Raw genomic sequence first — 21,142 nt, 5'->3', positions numbered from 1 at the left:
TGTTCAGATTAAAACAATGCAATTTTGTTCAAAGTCGTTATTGAGTTTCCAATATGAACAATCTAAATTATAATTAAGGACTTTAGCAGAAAATAGACAGCCATCACTTCCACCTTTTCAAAAAGACACCCAGAAGTAGTCTCTTATCACATACAAACCATGTGTGTGCCTGTGTGTACAGTAGGTGTGTCTCTCTTTAAGTGTTATCTAGAACTACAGAGTGGGTTGGGACACTGGGTTACACAGTAGGGAGTGGACTAAGCCACCACTACGGCACAATCCCCACACCCACCCCACTTACTAACATAAATACTTGAAACCTCAGAGAGTGGCTTTTATCTAGGGACTTGAGTTGGGCGACCACATCAGGACAGCTCCCAAAATCCTGCCCACACTCACATACACAGTTCAGAGAGAAGAGGAATTAGTCTTTTGACAACCCCAGCGTCAACAGAGCCAAAATCTAGCAGTCTTCCTCTCTTTCTCCCTCTCTGCCCCTCTGTGTGTGTGGCATTGAAGAGCTTAGACAGAACTGTCCACTGCACACACACAGGTGCAAGTGCAGATACATATTGTGGTGTTTGAATTGCAGCTTTTCAAATTTATACTAGACAACAATGGCATTTAGTTGACTGTTCAAATAAAATGATTTCTTATAAGGTCATCACATTACTTAGACTATCCATAGCAAGCACTAAATCTCAAAGTAAAAATAAGTTTACAGTAAACCTGATGCACCTATCCAATACTTTTGCTGTGCCTGATGAAAATTATTGAATGAATTAGCCTTTCAGTGTAGCCAGACAGCAGGTCTGGTCTTAAACTACAAAAGAAAAACATTTGGTACCAGGCCTATAGATTCTGTGCAGGCAGATGTCTGTACAGTCTTTGTCATAGTTGCTGCAAAAGTACAGTAACACGGGAAAAATAAGGGAAACTCTCAAAAACAGTCTCATGTTTGCCAAATGAAGCCAAAATTACAAATAAATTACAATATTTAAATTGGATGTTTCTCAAAACATAGTGGGCTCGTGGCTGAAATGAGGTGCATTACCTGGTACTGTCCATTAGCCAAATCTACTGTAATAGTGACTCCTTCATCCAGTTCCTGTGCAGTCATGATCTTAGATACCCATGTGGTACCCATGTCCTGATCGTTGATATAACTTAGTGGATGGGCATTAAGGTTCAGTCTTAAGACTCTGTCATTGGTGGTGTCCTCAACCGCATTGGGGATACAATATCTGTTAACGGTAGCATAATATAAAACTAGTGTTTTAAATAGAGGAAAACTAATTTATTATTAGTTTTGGTATTACAAAGTAACTCCAGCTATAATATTCAGTTTTGAAAAAATGTACAGAGTAAATAAAAACTGTGATACTGTACCTCTCAATTAGAGGGTGCACCCTTGGGTGAGTGGGAGGACATCGACACTCAGACTGGACATGGAGCTCAGGGAGGACTCCTGAATACAGCTCTACTATTTCCCTGGTAAAGGAAGAAACTATACATTAAACCTAAATTCTGAACACAGAATGTCATTGCATGCAGACTAAACTGGGGATATGAAAAAAGAAGAAAACAACCAAAATTGAAACCAAAATATAAGTTAACAGCATTCTTTATTAAATTGTGTTAAATTAAACTATATAACTGCTTTATATATATACTTAACGCTGTAAAACAAAAATCTGATGGATTTCCATTTTAAGAAAAAATCTCAAAGCACCTGTTAATGTCCTTTCGACTAAACATTTAGCTTAAACTGGTTAATCAAAGCCATAATTTGAAACTTCAGCCTTTTGTTTAGTGCATCTCTAATCTTGTCAGCTGCTCCCTGTGTGGAGTACATCACTGGTAACCAAAAGACTAATTGCTTTGTATTGAAGTCTCAGGAAAATCCTCTGGAAGCAGTATGGATTTTAAGATGCAATGATAAGCCCCCTCCTTATTTCACTTTAACACTTTATGATACTTCTACTTCCTTGTTATGTTAATCTGTTCAGTATTTGTGTATTTCTCACGATTTCTAAATCTTTTTTCTTTATTCAGTCTCTAAACAGACATTGAATGCTTTTCGTATGTGCTATAATTCATAGCTCTTTTCCTAAAAACTAATTTTCAGTGGTCATTTTATGACTCCTCCCTCCTTTCCCACTAGCCAGTCATTACCTGTCTCTCAGCTTCCTTCTGTCCAACTCACCTGTTAGTCAAAGTGGTAGGATAGAATCTAAAGTCCTGCATTCGTCCAATGAACTGATTAGACCCTGGAGAGATGAAAGGGGAGTAGGAAATGACATAAAGAAGGTGTTAATGGGTTTGCACCGAAGGCACTGAGTGAGAGGATTTCACAGTATTTAGTAGATTATCTTATCAGGTTCTTGATACCAGCTAAGTGAGGCTGCCCACAGCTGCTTATAATGGCCAAGTTCACAGTACAAGCCGAACTACATCTGCCAGTCTTTACGTGTCTCCACTAGAGAGCAGCTAAAGCTAAAGCATGGCTTTAATTGGTTAATGATTGTTTACTCTAAACTGGACACTCTTTGTATGAACCTGCTGTGGAAACCTTAAGAGCATGTATCCAGGCTTTTTACAATAATTCCCTTTAGTTTAATATATTAAGATAACCATTAATTGCTACAATGCAGCAGCTCTTCTGCTGTGATATGCGTGTTTTATTTTACAACTGATTTTAAAGGTACTTAAATCAGTGCAATATAAAACCAAGTGGCAATTATATATAAAATATAAATTTTATAATAAAATGTATGATACACAATTGCTGCAGGTAGCTGTAGTGATTGTGGTGGCAGATCGAGGAGTACATAAAACAAGCAATTGCTAGTCAGCTGTCTCACCTTTCAGTTCTACTGCTCAGTAGTTTATTATGGACAAAATCATAGACTGCATCAAAAAAGAAAAACTTGTTTACTTTGTATTGCTACTTTTTTTTCATCAGAGTCCAGACTGACTGCTGGAGTGACTCACCATAACCTCTGGAGACACAACGTGGTATTACGAGGATGTTTGGAAATAAATGTTGCATATTGCACCTTGAATTATTTTCTGAACTATAAAAAACTGGATATTTGTAAGGCCATAAAGTTGTAAATGACAAATTAATTTAATTAAGTTAAAAAAATAGTACTTTTAAACAATAAATGTTCATAAATAGAGAAAACAAAAAAAATTTAAGTTCCCAGTCACTTAGACTAGGAGATGTGAGTACTTTTAATGTGAGTACAACTGTTAGTACTGTTCCTCCCAGCTTATTTAAAGCTGATCTACTCATGAAACAGGAAGAGACCATGTCCAAATCAGGTAGATCACATGTGCAACGCTAGTAACGCTCCACAAACATAGCGACGGATACTGGTTTGCAACCAGAAAGCTTTCATTTTGAAGCAGCAACAGGAGGAAAAGTTAACTTAATGGTTTAAGTAAACATAAAGAAGTCAGCAAACAGTAAACTATGGCTCATATTGAAAAGTACAAACACAGGAACACAGTGATCTGAAGTTTAGTTTCACACAGAGAGATTCAGCAGAAGCAACAAAGGAGTTTTCTCTACTGTCTACAGCAAAGAAAGACATGATTTTAGCTGCCAATGACACAGATTAGCAGAAAAGACCATCACAGGCTGGCTGCAGATAGCACTATTACTGAGCAGAACTTCACTGCTTATCTCCTGCATATGGCTCAAGTTGAAGGAAGAAATCTTATCAACAGTGAGACTGGAACTAAATTCACTGCCAATTTAAAGCTCAGATATTACTATATTTAATACATTCTATCAGAAATATCGGCAAAACAAACAAAAAACATTTTATCTCATGCAAAGAGTTAAAAAATTGTGGACACAGCCTCTCAAGCTTCAAAGTGTCTTTAACAAGCATAGATATGCTGGAATACATCAAACACACATGGACATACTGGACTGAACACCAAAGACAAAGAAATCAAACACATAAGCACAGTAAAGTTCAAACACATCATCTTCTCCATACATAACCATACATATGTGACAATGTTGGACAGAACATAAGAAGATGAAATCTGTCCAAAAAAGAAGGCTGGAGTCTTTTAGTATCCAACCAACTTTTGTCTGGTTCGACAATAACTCTTAGAAGATGGATAACGTCTCTAAACATCGACAGAACCCCTGCCATGTCTAGCTTTGCCTGTGAAAGTGTCTGTGTGCAAATGCTTGTGTATGTGTGTATGTGTATTTGTATTCGCTGCTCAGAGAGGCTTTGGTGTGTTTGGCCCAACCACAGTATTGTGTGTTTGAGTGTGTGTGCTTTGGGAGGGTGCATGTGCATGTAAAACAGAAGGAAAGTGAGGAAGTGTTATGGGATGTAAGTGTGTTAGATCAGTGTGTGGTTGTGCAGCTTTAGGCTTTGGCTGAGGATTTCTTTAGCATGTGGAAATGGGATTATGCCTTCCTCTGAAAAGCACTCTTCCTATTGTTACTGGGATGATGCAAGGTATAAGCCTTAATTCTCTCTTCTCTGTGTGTCTCTCTCTTCTTTCTGTGTGTTTAACTTACTTACAGCCATTTCTCTTCTTATTCTTTGTTTTTATGGTATAACAACTGATGGCAGTTTAATAACAGGCCATAACAGGTATGTGTTTTTCCTCTCTGTCTTTTAATAGAGTAGATTAAAGCATCAATTATCATATTTACTACGTTTCTGAGTCCATCATTTCTTACTGGTTAAATAACAGTGACAGTCCTGGCTGCAGCAATACCAGCCAATGTTAAATACTACAAGTCCCAGGATACCAAACACAGCAAACATTCCTTAACCAGCTTACAGCAGTTTGCCACCATTCCTTTTTCCAATATATGCACACAGAAGAAAGCAGCAACCAAGCAAGTTTTTAATATCATAACCAAAGTCTTAGCTACAAGATTGAGCAAACATATTTCAACAATTATACATCCTAATCAAACAGGATTTATTCCTGGTAGATGGTCATTCAATAATGTCTGTTTATTATTAAATACAATTTACTCAGGTTATGGAAAAGAGGCTAAAACAGCAGTACTTTCTCTGGATGCCCAAAAAGCGTTTGATCAGATTGAATGGTCTTATATGGGCAATCGTGGCTCAAGAGTTAGGAGTTTGCCTTGTAATCAGAAGGTTGCCGGTTCGAGCCCCGGCTTGGACAGTCTCGGTCGTTGTGTCCTTGGGCAAGACACTTCACCCGTGTTTGCCTACTGGTGGTGGTCAGAGGGCCCGGTGGCGCCAGTGTCCGGCAGCCTCGCCTCTGTCAGTGCGCCCCAGGGTGGCTGTGGCTACAATGTAGCTTGCCATCACCAGTGTGTGAATGTGTGGGTGGATGACTGGATGTGTAAAGCGCTTTGGGGTCCTTAGGGACTAGTAAAGCGCTATATAAATACAGGCCATTTACCAGGCCATTTATATATTTGAGACTCTAAAACAATTTGGTTTTGGGGAATATTTTAGGGATTGGATTAAAATGATTTATCTGTGTCCGGTGTCCTGCATTCTCACTAACGCAGATAAATCCTCCCCCTTTCAATTACAACGCGGAGTGAGACAGGGGGATCCCCTCTCACCGCTTCTTTTTGATATAGCTCTGGAGCCCCTTGCCATTAACATAAGAAACCACCCTGGTATACAGGGAGTTAAATTTGGGAATGTTGAAAGTCTTGTTAATATGCATGCAGATGATTTACTGATCTGCCTTTCCGAACCAGAAATTTCATTCCCTAATCTTTTAAATTGCATTAAACACTTTGGGAAATTATCAGGATATATGATCAATTGGGACAAATCTGAATTTATGCCAATAACAGATAATCTATGCCCAAAGTTTCTCAGCTCACTCCCATTCAAATTAGTGACTACATCTTTTACCTATCTTGGCCTTAAGATCTCTAAAAATCCCAAACTCCTCTATAAATTGAATTTTTTGGAAATGCTGGACAAGCTCAAAGACGATATCAAAAAAAATACTTCCAGTGGGGGGTTGGGTCTTCCTGTGTTTAGACATTATTACTGGGCAGCAAATTCAAGAGCTCTATTGCACTGGCAGTGGGGTTTGCCTACTGATTATTGTTATGATAAGCTTCCGATCTGGCTCCAGGTAGAGGCAGCAAAAGTATCTGAAGCCTCATTACCGGTCTTATTGTTTTCTAACACGGGTTCTTCTAATAATTCGATCAGTCGTAATTTTGTTGTTAAACACTCCTTAAAGATATTAAGTCAAATTAGAAAATCTCTTAAACTACCTGACTTTTCAGTAAGAATGCCAATAATACATAACTACTTGTTTAAACCAGGTAAAGTGGATAGGGTGTTTTTAGAATGGGGAGAAAAGGGATTGAAATGCATTGAGGACTTATATAGATGACAAATTTATGTCTTTTCTTCAACTTCAACAAAAGTTTCAGTTACCTCAATCACATTTTTTTCGTTTTCTTCAAATAATGAATTTTGTGCAACAAAACTTTTCAGACTTTTCACTGAAGCCACTAAGTCATACTTACTTTGATATAATTCGGAAAGCTGATTTTAAAGTGCTTTACAATCCCAGTTGATTCTGATCGAATTAAGAATACACGGACTGAAGACCTCGGTGTTCCTCTGTCTGAGGACCAATGGTCAAATTGTTTGTCCAATATTCAGAAAGGCTCAATAAACACCAGATATAAACTAATCCAGTTTAAAGTCATTCACAGATTACACTTTTCTAAACTTAAACTTAACGGATCTATAATTCTGTATCCCCCTTATGTGACAGATGTAATATCGGTGAAGGTTCCCTTGCACATCTATTTTGGCATTGCCCTGTCTTGAAAGCTTTTTGGAGCCAGATTTTTACGTGGTTTTCAAACCAATTTAGGAAAAAAGTGCCACTCGATGGTAGACTGGCTATACTTGGATCATTTGCATCAATCGAATCTTTTTCCTTTTCACAAAAAACAGATAATTACAATGGGTATGCTGGCTGCAAAGAAACGTATTCTTTTACAGTGTTTTAAAAGGTGGATTAATGAGATGGTGTCTGTGGCTAGGGTGGAACAGATACAAATTGGTCGAAAGGGGAAACTGGCAAGTTTTTGTACGATTTGGCAGCCATTTCTAGAATTTTTAAAAATTAACTGATCATAATTCATGCCTCACACTCCGCGTGAGTTTTCTTATTTTATTTTACTCTTTAGTTAGTTAATATTGTTATAATTTTTTCTTCTTCTTTTTTTCTCCTTCTTTTTCCTTTTTTCATGCTTATAAGTTCACAAATGCTAAATATAGTAATTGTCCTCAGTTGAATCTGTATAAGCATGCTGTGTTTAATTTAAAAGCAAAAAATAAAATATTTAAAAAAACCCAAAACAAAACCTTTTTTAATATGTTTACATTAGAACCAGATTTAGGACTGAAACTTGTTAGAACTAATACTTAAAATACATATTGATATCAACATTATGTAAACATAATGATACTTGTTAGTTAGTTAACCCGACCCAAAATTCTTGATAAAGAGAGTAGTAAGATTCATTGTTATTATAAAAACCTTAGCTTATAAAAACAAGGTAATTAGCCAATGTAAATGCGCTGAATGAAAAATGCTGACCCTGAACAGTGAGGAAAACCTTGGTTTGGTTTCATGAAAATCTTAGGGATTACACGGATTTATGATAAAGATTTTCAGTACCATATGGACACATATTATTCACACCTCTGCACCAAGTTAGCTCCTTAAAGTTATTAATAATGTATTATTAACAGCTGATTTAGGACTTTCTTGACAAGTGATCACACTTCCTTAACAACATTTGAGTTGGTAGTTGGCCTTTAAAGATCTTTTCGCTGTACTTACAGTTTTCGGTTAGTACTTTCCCATCCAAAAACAGACATAGCTGTTAATCAATACATCTGATCAGTATTTACATAATCAATCCACTGATAAGAATTCTAGACACAGCCTCTGGGTTCAACAACCCTTCTCCCTCTCCGTCTACCACACGCACAACATCTCTGATTCTCTCTCACTCCCTCAAGCCAATCACTTGCATTGATCATCCTCTCTGTTGTGATCTTCAGCTGATCAGCTGCTACCTGCTGTGAACTACGGATCAATGACTGATAAACGAGAAGAAAAACACTCGTTTATCACCCTGGAGATGAACGGATATCATTTTTCTCTCAATTTCTCTGCTATTGACTGTTAGACAGCTCGGAGGCACTATAAATCAATCACAGATGTGTAGTTGAAGCAGGATAAAGGCTCGGAGGAAAATAAAGGTGAAGCAGTCATTGACACCATATTAAGATATACTGACATGATAAACTAAGAAGTAATTTTTCTCTTCTTGGACTGAAAAAAAAACCAGATGGTGGTACTGGCTCAGATAATAAAGGTGAAGCTTATTCTTTATTCTTAAAGCAGTGTTTTTACAGTTTGGACATCAGAGACATTTAAAACAACACAACAGAGGAAGTAAAGCATCTAAAACATCTGGCTGTAATGTGGTGCTGAAGTAAAGAAATTTATCAAATGCATTTCATGAAAATGTATTAAAAAAAAAAAGCCAAATCAAAATACTTAAAAAAAACAAAAAACAGTCATATTTACCCTTAGAGCTGAGTCCCACCCACATGGCACCATCCTCACTGACATCAGAAAGCCTGGTGGTCAGTTGTTGTGTGTCAAATGGTGTTCCATCCTCTTTGAGGCCATCCAGGAAAAGATTTGCATGTCTGTCATGGATCTGCAATTTCCATCAAAGGGAGATACATATATCCTTGATGAGCAGAATGAAATCATTCTTTATATTTACCTTGTATGTTTACAGCTCTGTGCAGTGAACTGTGTGTATGAGGGGTTTCAAACCTAAATAAGCTGTGGGCCACTGCTGGCACTGCCATCTCATTTGGGGCTACTTTAGTGTTCAAGTAGTACAAATAACAAAAAAACAAACAAACAAGAAAAAAGCCACAAATGTTTCTGAAAATGTAGTGTTGTGTTTGTTTTTTTAAATTTCATTTGTTGTAGAAGATGACAAAACTGCAAATCTGAGCCCCCTGGTGTATATTAACTAGGGTAGGGTCACAAAAATGTCAAAAGTGTCACAAAACTGTGACTAGTACACTACGCTGACTCGGATAACTGAGTTATATTTAAAAAAATGAAAAACACCTAGTAGTAGCTTGAGGATTTGATTGAGAAACGAAAAGTGACCGATGTTTTAAAATAATGTCTATGTATATTTTACACCAAGCTTTATATATAGGACAGTGCAAAAGTGATCACATTAAAAGTTTTATTGCAGGGAGTGGCCAGAAGGGCACATGCAGCTGTACAGACATAGCAGCAGGTTACTACTGTAACACAGCATCTTAGAAAGCGGCAGCTGCTCTGTGTTCGCCTGTTCATCTTTGTGCAAAAGTGTGTGCAAACACCATCAGTGCATATCTATGCGCGTGTGTGTGTGACTACGTGTGTGTGAATTATACATACGGCTAATCTTCCAGCTCATTTCCCCAGTAGCAGAAAGTGCCTCAGGCTAAACTGCCTCAGCTGCAAATTAGCTTTCTGTTTGACCAAAAATCTCCTCTCCACTCCTTTTCCCTCTCCTTTCCTGATCTGCTGCATGAATATTAAAAACTGCACAGCAGACAACACCGTCAAAGCAGGACCAGTTCGCTTTCACATCAAACCCAGGCCAAAAGAAAGATACTTCCAAAAAAGGGACATCACTCCCCCATCCCCGCCTCACACACACACCCACCCACCCCTCTTCCGCTCACCAAAAAAACTTTAATGTGTCCTGTCCCACTTTCTCCCTTTACTGCAATCTCCAAATCCTGTGTTTGGGAAACACACTGTGGGACCACTGATAGACGTGACAGTCTCTGTCTTACTAGAGCCCTCCTTCTCCTGTTTCATCTTTCTCGTCTCTTCCACTCTGGTCCTCCTTGCTTTGTCCTTTCTCCTCTTCATGAGGTCATTTGATTCCTTCACCTTTTTTTCAGTTTTTCAGTCTCCTCACCTCATTTTCATTTTCTCCATTTTCTACCCTTTTTCCAAAACCATTTTTACTTTCTCGTCCCTCTCACTTGATGACTTCCTCCTCTCATCTCCCTTCCTGTCTCTTCCCCTCATGTTTATCTTGCCCCGTCGTTCTCACTTGTTGTCAGCTCTTTAGGGAAGTTGAAAAGGTGTGAGGAGAGAAATAAGTCCAAGTCAAAAAACGCCTTTAGGGGATGAAGGCAGGCCCAGACAAGTGTCTGCCTCTCAGAGGATAGTTAAGACACCCAGACAGACACTTTCATGATAGCTGATTGAAGACTGGCAAACGCATGAGAGCACAAGAGAGAGCGCAGGAGAGTAAGGGAGTGGAAAAAAAGAAAAGAGGGAAAAAGAGACAGGGGGAAGAGAAAGAAAAGTCTGAGCGTGGCTGTAAGAGAGGAAGCTAGAAGAAGGGCCCTCTTTAGGAATCTCTAAGCCAGAGCTGTGTTGCTCTTGGGATGATGTGAGGCAGTTGTCAGGCCTGATGTAAATGAATCCTGAAGCACTTCATCCTCCTTAGCCGCCATGCGCCCTTTTGAAACACAGCCAACTCCCCTTTGTTAGCTTTCACAAACACTTTTTCTCCAGTTTTCCTTTTCCCTGCCCATCTGTATTTTTACCTCATCCTTTCCTCCACCTTTCTTCGTCTCTTTTAGCCAGTGTAACTTCAGAGTTCTTTCAGCATATGGGTAAACAGAAAAAGGACTTCTTGAATTCTTGTGTTGATAACTAGTCTCATTTGGACTGTGTCCAGAAGAAAGATGCATTTGAAACTCTACCTGTTCTCTTTCTATTACACAGAGGACAAGCACCATAAGGTATTGCCACTACTTGCATATCCATTTATACAGTGTAATCCACAGTTAATTAGTTAATTATGTATTTACAAGAATAGCAATTACCTGATTTGGCATCATACTGTAACTGAATGTCCCAGGGTTATACTGTATAACAATTTATTCAACAAAGCAACTAACCAATTTTTCGACTATAACAATTATTAATTGTAAAATGGTTACAAAGACTGGTTGAAAAGATAACTATGGGTTTTATTTCCCTATCCTGCAAACTCAAACTGCCACATTAAGATCAAAGCTGAAACTGTAAAGATATATGATTTCAGCAAGTTTCAGTCCTAAACTAAACTGAATATTAAAACTCAAACTCTGCACCAACTGTGGTCCATGCAACTACTTATAGCTGCAGAAGCATCATTAGTTTTTGGCCTGTATACCTTCAGTGTGAAAACTGCTTCTTCTGCTACATTGATCAAAATGCCACAGTTGATGTTAGATGAAAATTAAACTATAATAAAACAGAAACAGCACATTTTCTTTATTTATTCTTATTTTACATTGTATTATCCCCATTTTCACTGCAGTGGTAAAACTGATTGCCTTAGTTTAGTTGGCCTTAAAGGATTTCCAGGTACTATATTTCCCCTAAAACATATATCAAAGAGTTCTATAGCTCTTTAGTCTGACTTTCATAATTTACATTTATTAAATAGTTTTTTTTAACTGTGATATTTATTTTTTGCCCTCTTTGGGAGTTTTAAGCGCCCTTTCATGGCGCAAAACTCACCCCACTGGCAACAGTACCACCTAAGCCTTTCTAAAAGCCCAGAAACACCCTGAGTGGAAAGCTTTTAGTGATCTGTATACTGGCATTTTGACTAAAGCTCTTCTCGATTTTCACACTCCTGCCAAGCCATGGGTCAGTACACAGTGTGGACAGCAGTGTTTCTCCTAAGCTGAATTCGCAACTGTGGGCCACAAAAGTAAAGGCAGTTAAGAAAGTACTAGTAAAAAACATCTCAAAGTTGCTATTCTGGTCATATAAAAACATTACCCATTGTAAATAATTCTCATTTTATATCAATATAATACCTGCAACCAATACCAAACATAAGGATCAGCAAAAAAAGTTTTTTAAAAAGTCAGCTGTAAAATATTCATTACATCACATCCACATGCATTCAAGTGATATTACCTGTTTAACCTGCTATTTCTTTCTTTCTTTTCTGGTATGGTTCAATTTCTGCAGGGGGTGCAGGTGGGAGGCATGATAAAAAAAGTTTAAAACCCCTGTTTTAATGTAAAATTATCAGCAATGTATTGAAACATGTCCCTTTGAAATATATACACTGCACATATTCCATATTTAATGCTGTATTTGTCATTCTCTTGGTGCTGTATTTGTCATTAATGCTTCTTGGAAATAAATATTTTACCACTTGAAAGCCTGTTTATTTTTCCCATAAGTGGTGCCACATATGTAAGGAAAATGCATGTGTACAATGAGCAACAGAGTTGAGTAAAAAAAAACAACAACTTGTCAACTCTTCTCTGCCAATGCCAAACAGCCTATTCTGCTATTTTGGTGTCACTGGATTGGATGACTAGATGTCTCAGAGGAAAAAGACATATCGGAAATTTAACATACGGGGGCCTCAGCAGCATGTAGAAGAACCATCACTCTGGCACAAACAGCACACCCAAGCTGACCCCACAAGTGCTCACTAGGGTTGAGGTCAAGACTTTGGAGATATGGGACTGTCACTGATTGAAGAATTTCATCTTGATATCTCCAATGCCTCCAATGATGACAACGCCTGTTTTTCCAGTGAGGTAGATTCTGTCCAACACCACCACATTGCCTCCACCAAGCTTGGTACCCTATCAGTGGAGCAATCAGGGTCTTCTCCACACTTTGATCCTACGATCCAACTGTCATAGGCACAATATGGATTCATTGCTGAACAGCACTAATAAGGCAACTGATTTTCATCACTTGGGGTACCAGAAGCCAACAACAAAATAAGATGTTTGGCATTGGTAGTTTTCATCGGTGCAACCCACACGCTCAGCTCTGCTGGTCAACCCACAAATGTATTTTCCTTACAAATGTGACACCATTTAGGGGGAAAATAAACAGGCTTTCAAATGGTATAGGATTTATTGCCAAGAAGCATTGTTAAACAAAAATAATAAACGAAAGACAAATTTCCTTAATTTTATATAAACTTTACATTTTTAGATGATTATATAAATGGCCTGCATTTGTATAGCGCTTTTCTAGTCCCTAAGGACCCCAAAGTGCTTTACACTACATTCAGTCATTCACCCATTCACACACACATTCACACACTGTAGCCACAGCTGCCCTGGGGCACACTGACAGAGGCGAGGTTGCCGGACACTGGCGCCATCGGGCCCTCTGACCACCACCAGTAGGCAAACATGGGGTTAGTATCTTGCCCAAGGATATTTGGCATGCAGCCAGGAGGCAGCCTGGGATCGAACCACCGACCTTCTGATTAGTGGCTGACCTGCTCTGCCACCCCATGGCTGTAGCTTAGAAGGTCTACTATTTTGAGTATGGTCTACCATACTCAAAATGGTGTTACAAATAGACAGCTGTCACAGATTAAAGGTTTAGCTCATCATGATACAGAAACCATGAGCAAAACGGCAGAATTTTGAAATCTATTATACCCTCCTAGGACTGTACTCTTTTGGACAGAGATCTCAGATGTTGTCCTAGGATCTGCTAGAGCCTCTCGTCTAGCTTGGGGGTCACTGCACCAAGTGCTCCAATTACCACTGGGACCACTATTGCCTTCACCCTCCACATGTTCTCAAGTTCTTCTCTCAGGCCTTGGTATTTTTCAAGCTTCCCCTGTTTATTCTTCCTCATATTGCTATCCATCAGTATAGCTATATCTATCACTACTTGGCACAGATGTTCCGGCCACTTGGTTATGGCGTTCCATGTATGCTTTGCCTGCTACTATCTTGTACCCTACTGTTATGTGCTGGATTGCCTCAGGTGCATCTTTACACAGCCTGCACCTGGGATTTTGCCTGGTGGGACAGACCCCAGCCTCTAACAATCTTGTGCCGAGAGCTTGTATCTGTGCTGCCATGATTAGTGCCTCTGTGCTGTCTTTCAGTCCAGCTTTGTCCAGCTACTGGTAGGATTTCTGAATGTCAGACACTTCTTCTATCTGCCGGTGGTACAAACCGTAAAGGGGCCTATCCTTCCACGAGGGTTCTCCTCCTTGCTCTTCTTCTTTCTCGGGGTTCGTCTGCCTCAGGTATCCACTAAGCACATGGTCAGTTGTGGCCATCTTCCTGATGTAATCATGGATATTCGTTGTCTCATCCTGGACAGTGGTTCTGACACTCACTAATACTCAACCTCCGACCTGTTGCTTAGCATACAGTCTCAGGGTGCTGGATTTGGGGCTATACCCTCCATGCATGGTCAGGAGCTTTATTGTCTTGATGTTGGTGGCTTCTATCTCCTTCTGTATTCAGCAGGATACCTGATCAGGGGGTAGATCTTGTTCTTCCCATTCAGCTGACTCTTCAGGACATGCCTGACCCTCTGCAGGTATTTGGTGGTTGTGGATTCACTAGTGGCTTCTTCATCATTCCTATTTACCTGTGGGATTTTCAGGTATTTGTAGCTATCCTTGATATCTGCAATGTTCCCTTCTGGTAGTTCATTCCCCTCAGTTCTGACGGCCTTCCCTCTCTTTGTTACCATCCAATTATACTTCTCCAGTCCAAATGACATTCTGATGTCATTGCTATATACCCTAGTTGTGTGGATGAATGAATCCATGTCTCGTTCACTTCTGGCATACTGCTTGATGGCACCCATATAGAGGAGGTGGTTGACAAATGCTCCATTCTGTAGTAGGTATCCGTAGTCTTGCAAATGCTCTCACTGAAGGGATTCAGGCCTGTACAGAAGAGCAGTGGAGACAGAGCATCTTCTTGGTAGATCCTGCACTTGATGGTACAATTCGCTTGAAGTTGGCCTCTAGTGTTGTTTGTCACATCCCTATTGAGTTTTTGATGAAAGTTATTAGGGTCCTGTTGATCTTGTATAGTTCTAGGCATTCCATCCACGTGAGGGGCATTAAGTCATAGGATTTCTTATAGTCAATCCAGACAGTGAACAGGTTGGTGGTGCTCTTGCAATCTCGAGCGACTGCTCTGTCTACCAGTAGCTGGTATTTTGCCCCTCTGTTATTCTTGCCAATTCCAGTTACTTGCCCTACTCGTGTATTGACCCATGTGCCTGTTCATCTTAGCCGCTATGATGCCTGACAGGAGCTTCCATGTGGTATGAGGCAGGTTACTGGCCAGTAGTTGGATGGGCCCACTCCCTTCTGGGGATCCTTGCGGATCAGGACTGTCTGGCTGTCAGTTAGCCATTCTGGGTGTCTCTCGTTGATTAGCAGCTGGTTCATTTGTGCTGCCAGATGCTCATGGAGTGCAGTCAGTTTCTTCAGCCAATAGGTGTGAATCCTGTTGGGCCTGGTGCTGTCCAATTATCTATACCTGGGACCCTTTCTTGGATGTTTGCCACTGTGATGGATACTGGGCCATGTTCAAGGAGGTTGCTGTGGTCTGCTCCTAGCTCCACTAGCTAGCACTGAGCATTGCAGTTATGGGTTGCATCATTTTTCCAGATGCTCTTCTAGTATTACTCCATCTCCAGCCTTGGTGGGGCTGTTCTCATGTTGTTCCCCTGCCACTGAGAGTACACCCTAGATGGTTCAGCAAAGTACAGCTAGTTTATTCTCCTGCTTTCTATCTCTTTGGTATACCTTTTCAATTGGCTGGCTAAGGCTGTGAGTCTTTCCTTGGCAGTTTCCAAGGCCTCAGATATGGGCAGCTTACTGTACTTCTTAGGCACCTTCTTCATCGCACCTTTCTGTAGCTCCGATAGTTGGCTAATTTCCCTCTGTGCTACCTTAGCCTCTAGTCTCCTTCTCCATGTAGGACACTGCTCCTTGTGGCTGTTCATCTTACAGCCAAACATCTCTGTGAGGACTGCTGCTGTGTATAGATCAGCTGGTTGGTTTGGGGGATGGTCACAGTAGGGATTTTAAGTATTGCTGCATTCACATCTTTTAGTAGACCTTCAGAGGGTACTTCACATAGTCTTGGTAATCGGCTACAGAGAGTCTAGGTTTCCAGCTTCACCATTATCCTATCTTTCAGGTCAGCAGCCCTTCCTTACCATAGCTTATATATATATATTTGTTATTATAAAAAAGAACATGTATTTGATGCTAACATGTATTTGATGCCCTAAGATGCTTAGGGTCAAAGGTAGGGCATAGCATAAAAAGTATGATGATTCAAAAAAGAAAGTATTTTAAGAGAGAAATCTATTTTACTGCTGTCAGATTATTCTATTAACAACTAGAGGAATGCTAAGCTTTATGCAGAGCTGAGCGTGATAGTACACATGAGCACATGGGTGTTTGAATGCAAGTTTTTCACAGACACTAGTTTATATACACTGCACTGTTACTGTTTGACCTTTCTCACACAGAATCCCACCTTACCCCTCTCCCACATTTTACACTTCCCTCCCATCAACTCTTTTGCTCTCATCATTCTTTATACCTTAAATCTTTACTTTTTACCCTGATCTCTCCACCCTGCTCACTTGAATTATACTCTCCTGGCTTTTCTTTTTGTTTCTTGGACAATCCAATCATGTTGCTTAGCTTATGCTTCACTGTCTCCTCCTCTTATACCTCATCCTCTTCTTTCTACCTCCTCTAATCCCTGACTTCCTGCTACAGCCCCCACACATCCTACTTCACCAGGCTCTATTCCCCCTGCATCTCTCCTCTGGGCTATGTTGCCCTGTGACTGACTGACATGCCACTCACTGATAACACACCTCATTCCACAGCCAGTGAAGCTTCCAAGGGGGGGGGGGGGGGGGGGGAGGAGAATAAAGACAGTGAGAATGACATAAAAAACAAAATGAGAGAAAGAGAAATAACAAGAGATATTATGAGTTGGGAGTGAAGAGTTTAGTGAATGAGAGAACAATACTGTTGTTGACTAGAGAAAAGTAGCAGGCGAGAATAAGTGACACATAACAGGAGATGTTTTGTAAAGTATATAAAGGCATCACCAGAAAGGAGATGTATGTGGCAAAATTATTCTTAATATTAAGAAGGAAAAAAGGAAGGAAGGAAGGAATAAGCAACTAAAATTACAAAGAATAAAATAAACTGGTGTGAATACGGAAGAGTAATGGCCATGATTAGAGCACATGTAATATGGTTGCAAAAGTAGGAGTCCCAGTAACTCCAGTGGTGAAGATATTTAGCATAAGATACTGCGATTCAAGTCAATATAAAAGGAAAAAAATATATAACTATTACTATTTATAGCTCAGTCTTATTTAAACAGCCTAGTAATAGTAATAGTTTTTAAATGGTTAAAACTAATGATGCTGGATGATGGTTTTGAGTCACCATCAGTTAAACAGAATCAAGTTCAATATAACGTAATGCTTGGGTGCTGTCAAAATTCTACAGTTGAGCATCATGTAAAAGACATGAGATAAAAAGGACAAAAAAAAAAATAGGGGCACAGAGAGGAAGAGCAGTTGGGTCAGGTCAACAAAGACTAAGAAGAAGAAGACAAAATTGGAAAAAAAAAAAACCTCCACCAAAGGTGACTTTAAAATTGTCAAATTCAAAGTAATGTTTTCACATTACCATGAAAATGTATTGATTCTATATATGATATGGAGATAGCAGCCAGAGGTGTCTCTCTGCAGAAGCGAGAGCTCCTAAGAGCTCATTTAATCAAAATCTGATTACTTGATTGGATCCAGCTGGCTAACTTACAATTAAGCTTAAGACAGTAGGTGTTCAAGTTTTCATTTGAACCAAAGGGACCGAGGCCTTGTCATGGTGTTGTGTGACTAGATGCTCTCAGATCTCTTTCTTAACTTAATATTTTTGAAACTGATTAATTCCATATTCCAAGCTATCCCTGTTCTCACCCTTCACACGCAAAACAAGCAACGTGAAATCAGTAAGTGGATTTTGACTTTGTGTGTCATCAGCATGTCACTTTTGCATCTTCAGGCACATTTTCACCTTTCCTCTCTCCATTTCTCTCAGTCCGTCTCTTCTGTTATCACCCTCCCTCTCCTTGTTATTCACTCTCCAATCCTCTCCCACCCTCTTTAGTCCCACATCCCCCCTCTATGCTTGCCCTTACTCACTATGAACTGTTAGCAGCTCTGATGTACGGCCAATATTCTCTCTATCATATTAGCACGGCTGAAGTGTGTAAAGGAAGAGATAGGAAAAGAAGGAGAGAAGGAAAAGAGAGAGAGAGAAAAGATGGGGAGGAGACACATTTGTTCTACTCATCTCAGCGCTAAAAGATACAATTACCTCTCACAGCATATTATCCATGTTTTATACCATCCCAGGGCCCCATGCCTTTGCCTTGCCGCGCTCACCCCATGTAAGGCCCATATTTTAACACTAGCTATGACAGTTTATTTAAGAAAAGAAAATTGTCCCCAGGGAGATGGAGAGTGAGAGAGGGAGAGACTGTGTGTGAGTAAAATGAGAGGGAAAGAGGGAAGGGCAAAGAAGGTGGAGAGGGAAGACAATGAAAGGGGGAGAGAATGAGAGATAGATGAGGTAGCGAGAGAGAATGAGAAAGGGAGGAAAAGAAAATTATCTTCTGGTAAAAAAAAAAAGACAAAGAGGAAAAAAGAGAGAGAGGGTGACACACCAACCTTTTAATAAAGACCATAATTCTCAGACTTTTTCTTTCAGAGCAAAAAGCAAAGTGGATCCCTTTAACAAAAAACATTCACGAGAACATACTGAGAATTTACTCTGTAAAAAATGGAGAGATGCTGAAATGAGACAAATCAAATACATTTTTTCCTCAAAATGGTCTGTTCAATGTAGTTTTTTCTTGTTTTATCAAAATTTTAAAAAAGAAATTAATAAATTCTTCCTTGTTTATATTTAGCCCAGTTAGAGACTAAATAAAGAAGATATTCTTGTTTTCGCTGAGAAGCCATGGATGCACCAGTGAATTGTGACCAGGTTAAGTTTGGGCCATGTTGAGCTTGAAATTTCTCCAACACATTTTCTCTTATTGGGAATAAACCTCTACTAACTGCTTCCTCTCCCTGCTACTTGTGACACCTAGATGATGGTGCAAGAGGGCAGATACAGAACCACACTAAAATGTAAGAAAGTTGAAGATAATCATAGCAGATAGCTGCCCCTCTCTGAGCCTCGTTCTGCTGGAGGTTTCTAACTGTTAAAAGGGAGTTTTTCCTTCTCACCATTGCAAAGAGCTTTCTAATAGGAGGTTGCTTGATTGTTAAGGTTTTCTCCAGAATACTGTTGGGTCTTTACCTTACAGTAAAGAATACTTTGACTATTGTTGTGATTTGGCGCTATACCGATAAACCTGAATTAAATAAAACCGAATTAAACAAACAGCTCCTTTTACTCTAACAAGGTTGAAAAGCTTTTTCTTTTCTTTTTTAAATCTAAAGCACCTTGCAGAACCCTAGCCGGATGCATTTTTAGCTCTCATATCTCAAAGCTCCAATGGGAATGAAACCTCTAACCCTGCTTCTATTAATGCCTTGCTCTCACCACTAAGCTGGACCACACTACACACTAACTTAAACCACTGATGTTAAATTAATTAATTAATTTCAGGCTAAAAAAAATCTACAATGGGCATGCACACACACACCTTTCTCTCTATGTAATTGATGCCAGTCTTGTGCCCTTTTGCCTCCAGTGCCAGCAGGCAGAGGGCTACCATAGAGGTGTCCACTTCACCCCTGCATAACAACCTTGCCTCACCTTCACACACATACAGACAAGCACACATAAATGCATGTAATCTGGTGCACACAAACACATGCAGAGAGCATACAAAAGGGTGCATAAAACGCTCCCTTGCATGTACACATAGTGTATGCTTATGCAAAGTATAAACTAACACAAAGTAACCTTCAGTGCGTATCTCTATCTTTCTCTGCCATTCTAGGTGGTACAGAGACAAAACCAAAACCAGGAGAAGCTAATTGGACAGAGTGTGGTGAATCTGCTTGTATCTATATGACATGTAAGGCCTTCTTCATGTCATATAGATAACATATAGATAACATGTCATAACTTCTACATTTATTTTAAGCGCATAATATTAACTAACATTATAAAGGATTTTTGTATTAAGTCAGATTTAAACAAACAGCAGATTTTGCCCAAAGTCCTGTACTATCAGATGTTTAAAAGGAGAAATTCTATTCATTCTAAAAATATATATAGCAATATATTGACCAAAGGTTTATTGTGTCCCCCCCACAGAAACGAGACAACCTTCCTCCAAGACCATACTGCTACATATGACATATAGTAGACAACACAGGACTACATAAAGTGCAATGTACAAAAATTGCACATTACTTTAAAGTATCGTGTGACATGATACTTTCTATATGTTGACAATACACGCAACACTTGTAAAAATCATAATTTCAAAGTTATAAGGCTGTCAACTGTTGATCAATAAATAATTAAGTTAATCTTGCAGACCTTGGTGGATGTAGGCCAAATTTTAATAGATTGTTACATGAACCGAACTTTTATCAGAATTCATTTAAGATTTTTCACACTATCACATTTACAGAAAGAAAGACGTGCATGCAAACGCTACCAAAAGCATAACCTCCTTGGTGTAGGTAATAAAGGTGGGTGTTTCCAAAGACTGTGGTGTTATCAGGCGAGTTAGTTCAAAATAGCAGCTCTCTGCCAAGTCTACACCAGTCCATATACACACAAAGACACAGGCCAGAGTCTAATTGCGCATGAAAACATTCATTAAGGGTATTATGACATGCAGTAGAAGTTTTAGCAGCCAAAGTGTCTAAGAGCAGATTAGTGAAACAGATGAGCTGTCACAGTCCTTAGAATAAATTGGAGAGCAATGGGAACAACTAGTTCTTTCCCTCCAATAAATACATTGATACAGATGTGTGTCTGCATGTGTGTCCTTGTAATCCTGACTGGGCCTTAACTTAGAATGACACCCAGACACATACTTAACTTGTCAGTTTCCCCACTTTTTTTCTCTGTCTTTATGGCTGGGACTCTCTAAGTATATGTTGAGCCAATGTGTGCATCCTCTACTTTCATATATTACTATATTTAATAGCAAGAAATGAAAGTTTCCAGTGTGACTGGTTGTCCATGCGAGGA

The 21,142-nt window shown here is 39.4% G+C and overlaps 1 protein-coding gene across 4 annotated transcripts in view; it reads right to left on the bottom strand.

The window, feature by feature from the left end:
* ush2a (Usher syndrome 2A (autosomal recessive, mild)) overlaps positions 1-21,142 on the bottom strand; it is a 223,245-nt gene that overhangs the window by 184,380 nt on the left and 17,723 nt on the right. For all 4 annotated transcript variants that reach the window (XM_082534720.1, XM_082534721.1, XM_082534722.1 and 1 more), the window contains exons 6-9: positions 8,617-8,752; positions 2,207-2,270; positions 1,390-1,491; positions 1,055-1,244 (exon numbers count right to left, since the gene is read on the bottom strand). In XM_082534720.1, the coding sequence (XP_082390846.1) occupies positions 1,055-1,244; positions 1,390-1,491; positions 2,207-2,270; positions 8,617-8,752 (492 nt within the window). The remainder of the gene's footprint in view (positions 1-1,054; positions 1,245-1,389; positions 1,492-2,206; positions 2,271-8,616; positions 8,753-21,142) is intronic.

The sequence above is a fragment of the Aulonocara stuartgranti genome (genome assembly GCF_965226115.1).
Source record: "Aulonocara stuartgranti genome assembly, chromosome: 1".
Taxonomy (NCBI): Eukaryota; Metazoa; Chordata; class Actinopteri; order Cichliformes; family Cichlidae; genus Aulonocara; species Aulonocara stuartgranti.
This window is presented reverse-complemented; position numbering and strand designations above follow the sequence as displayed.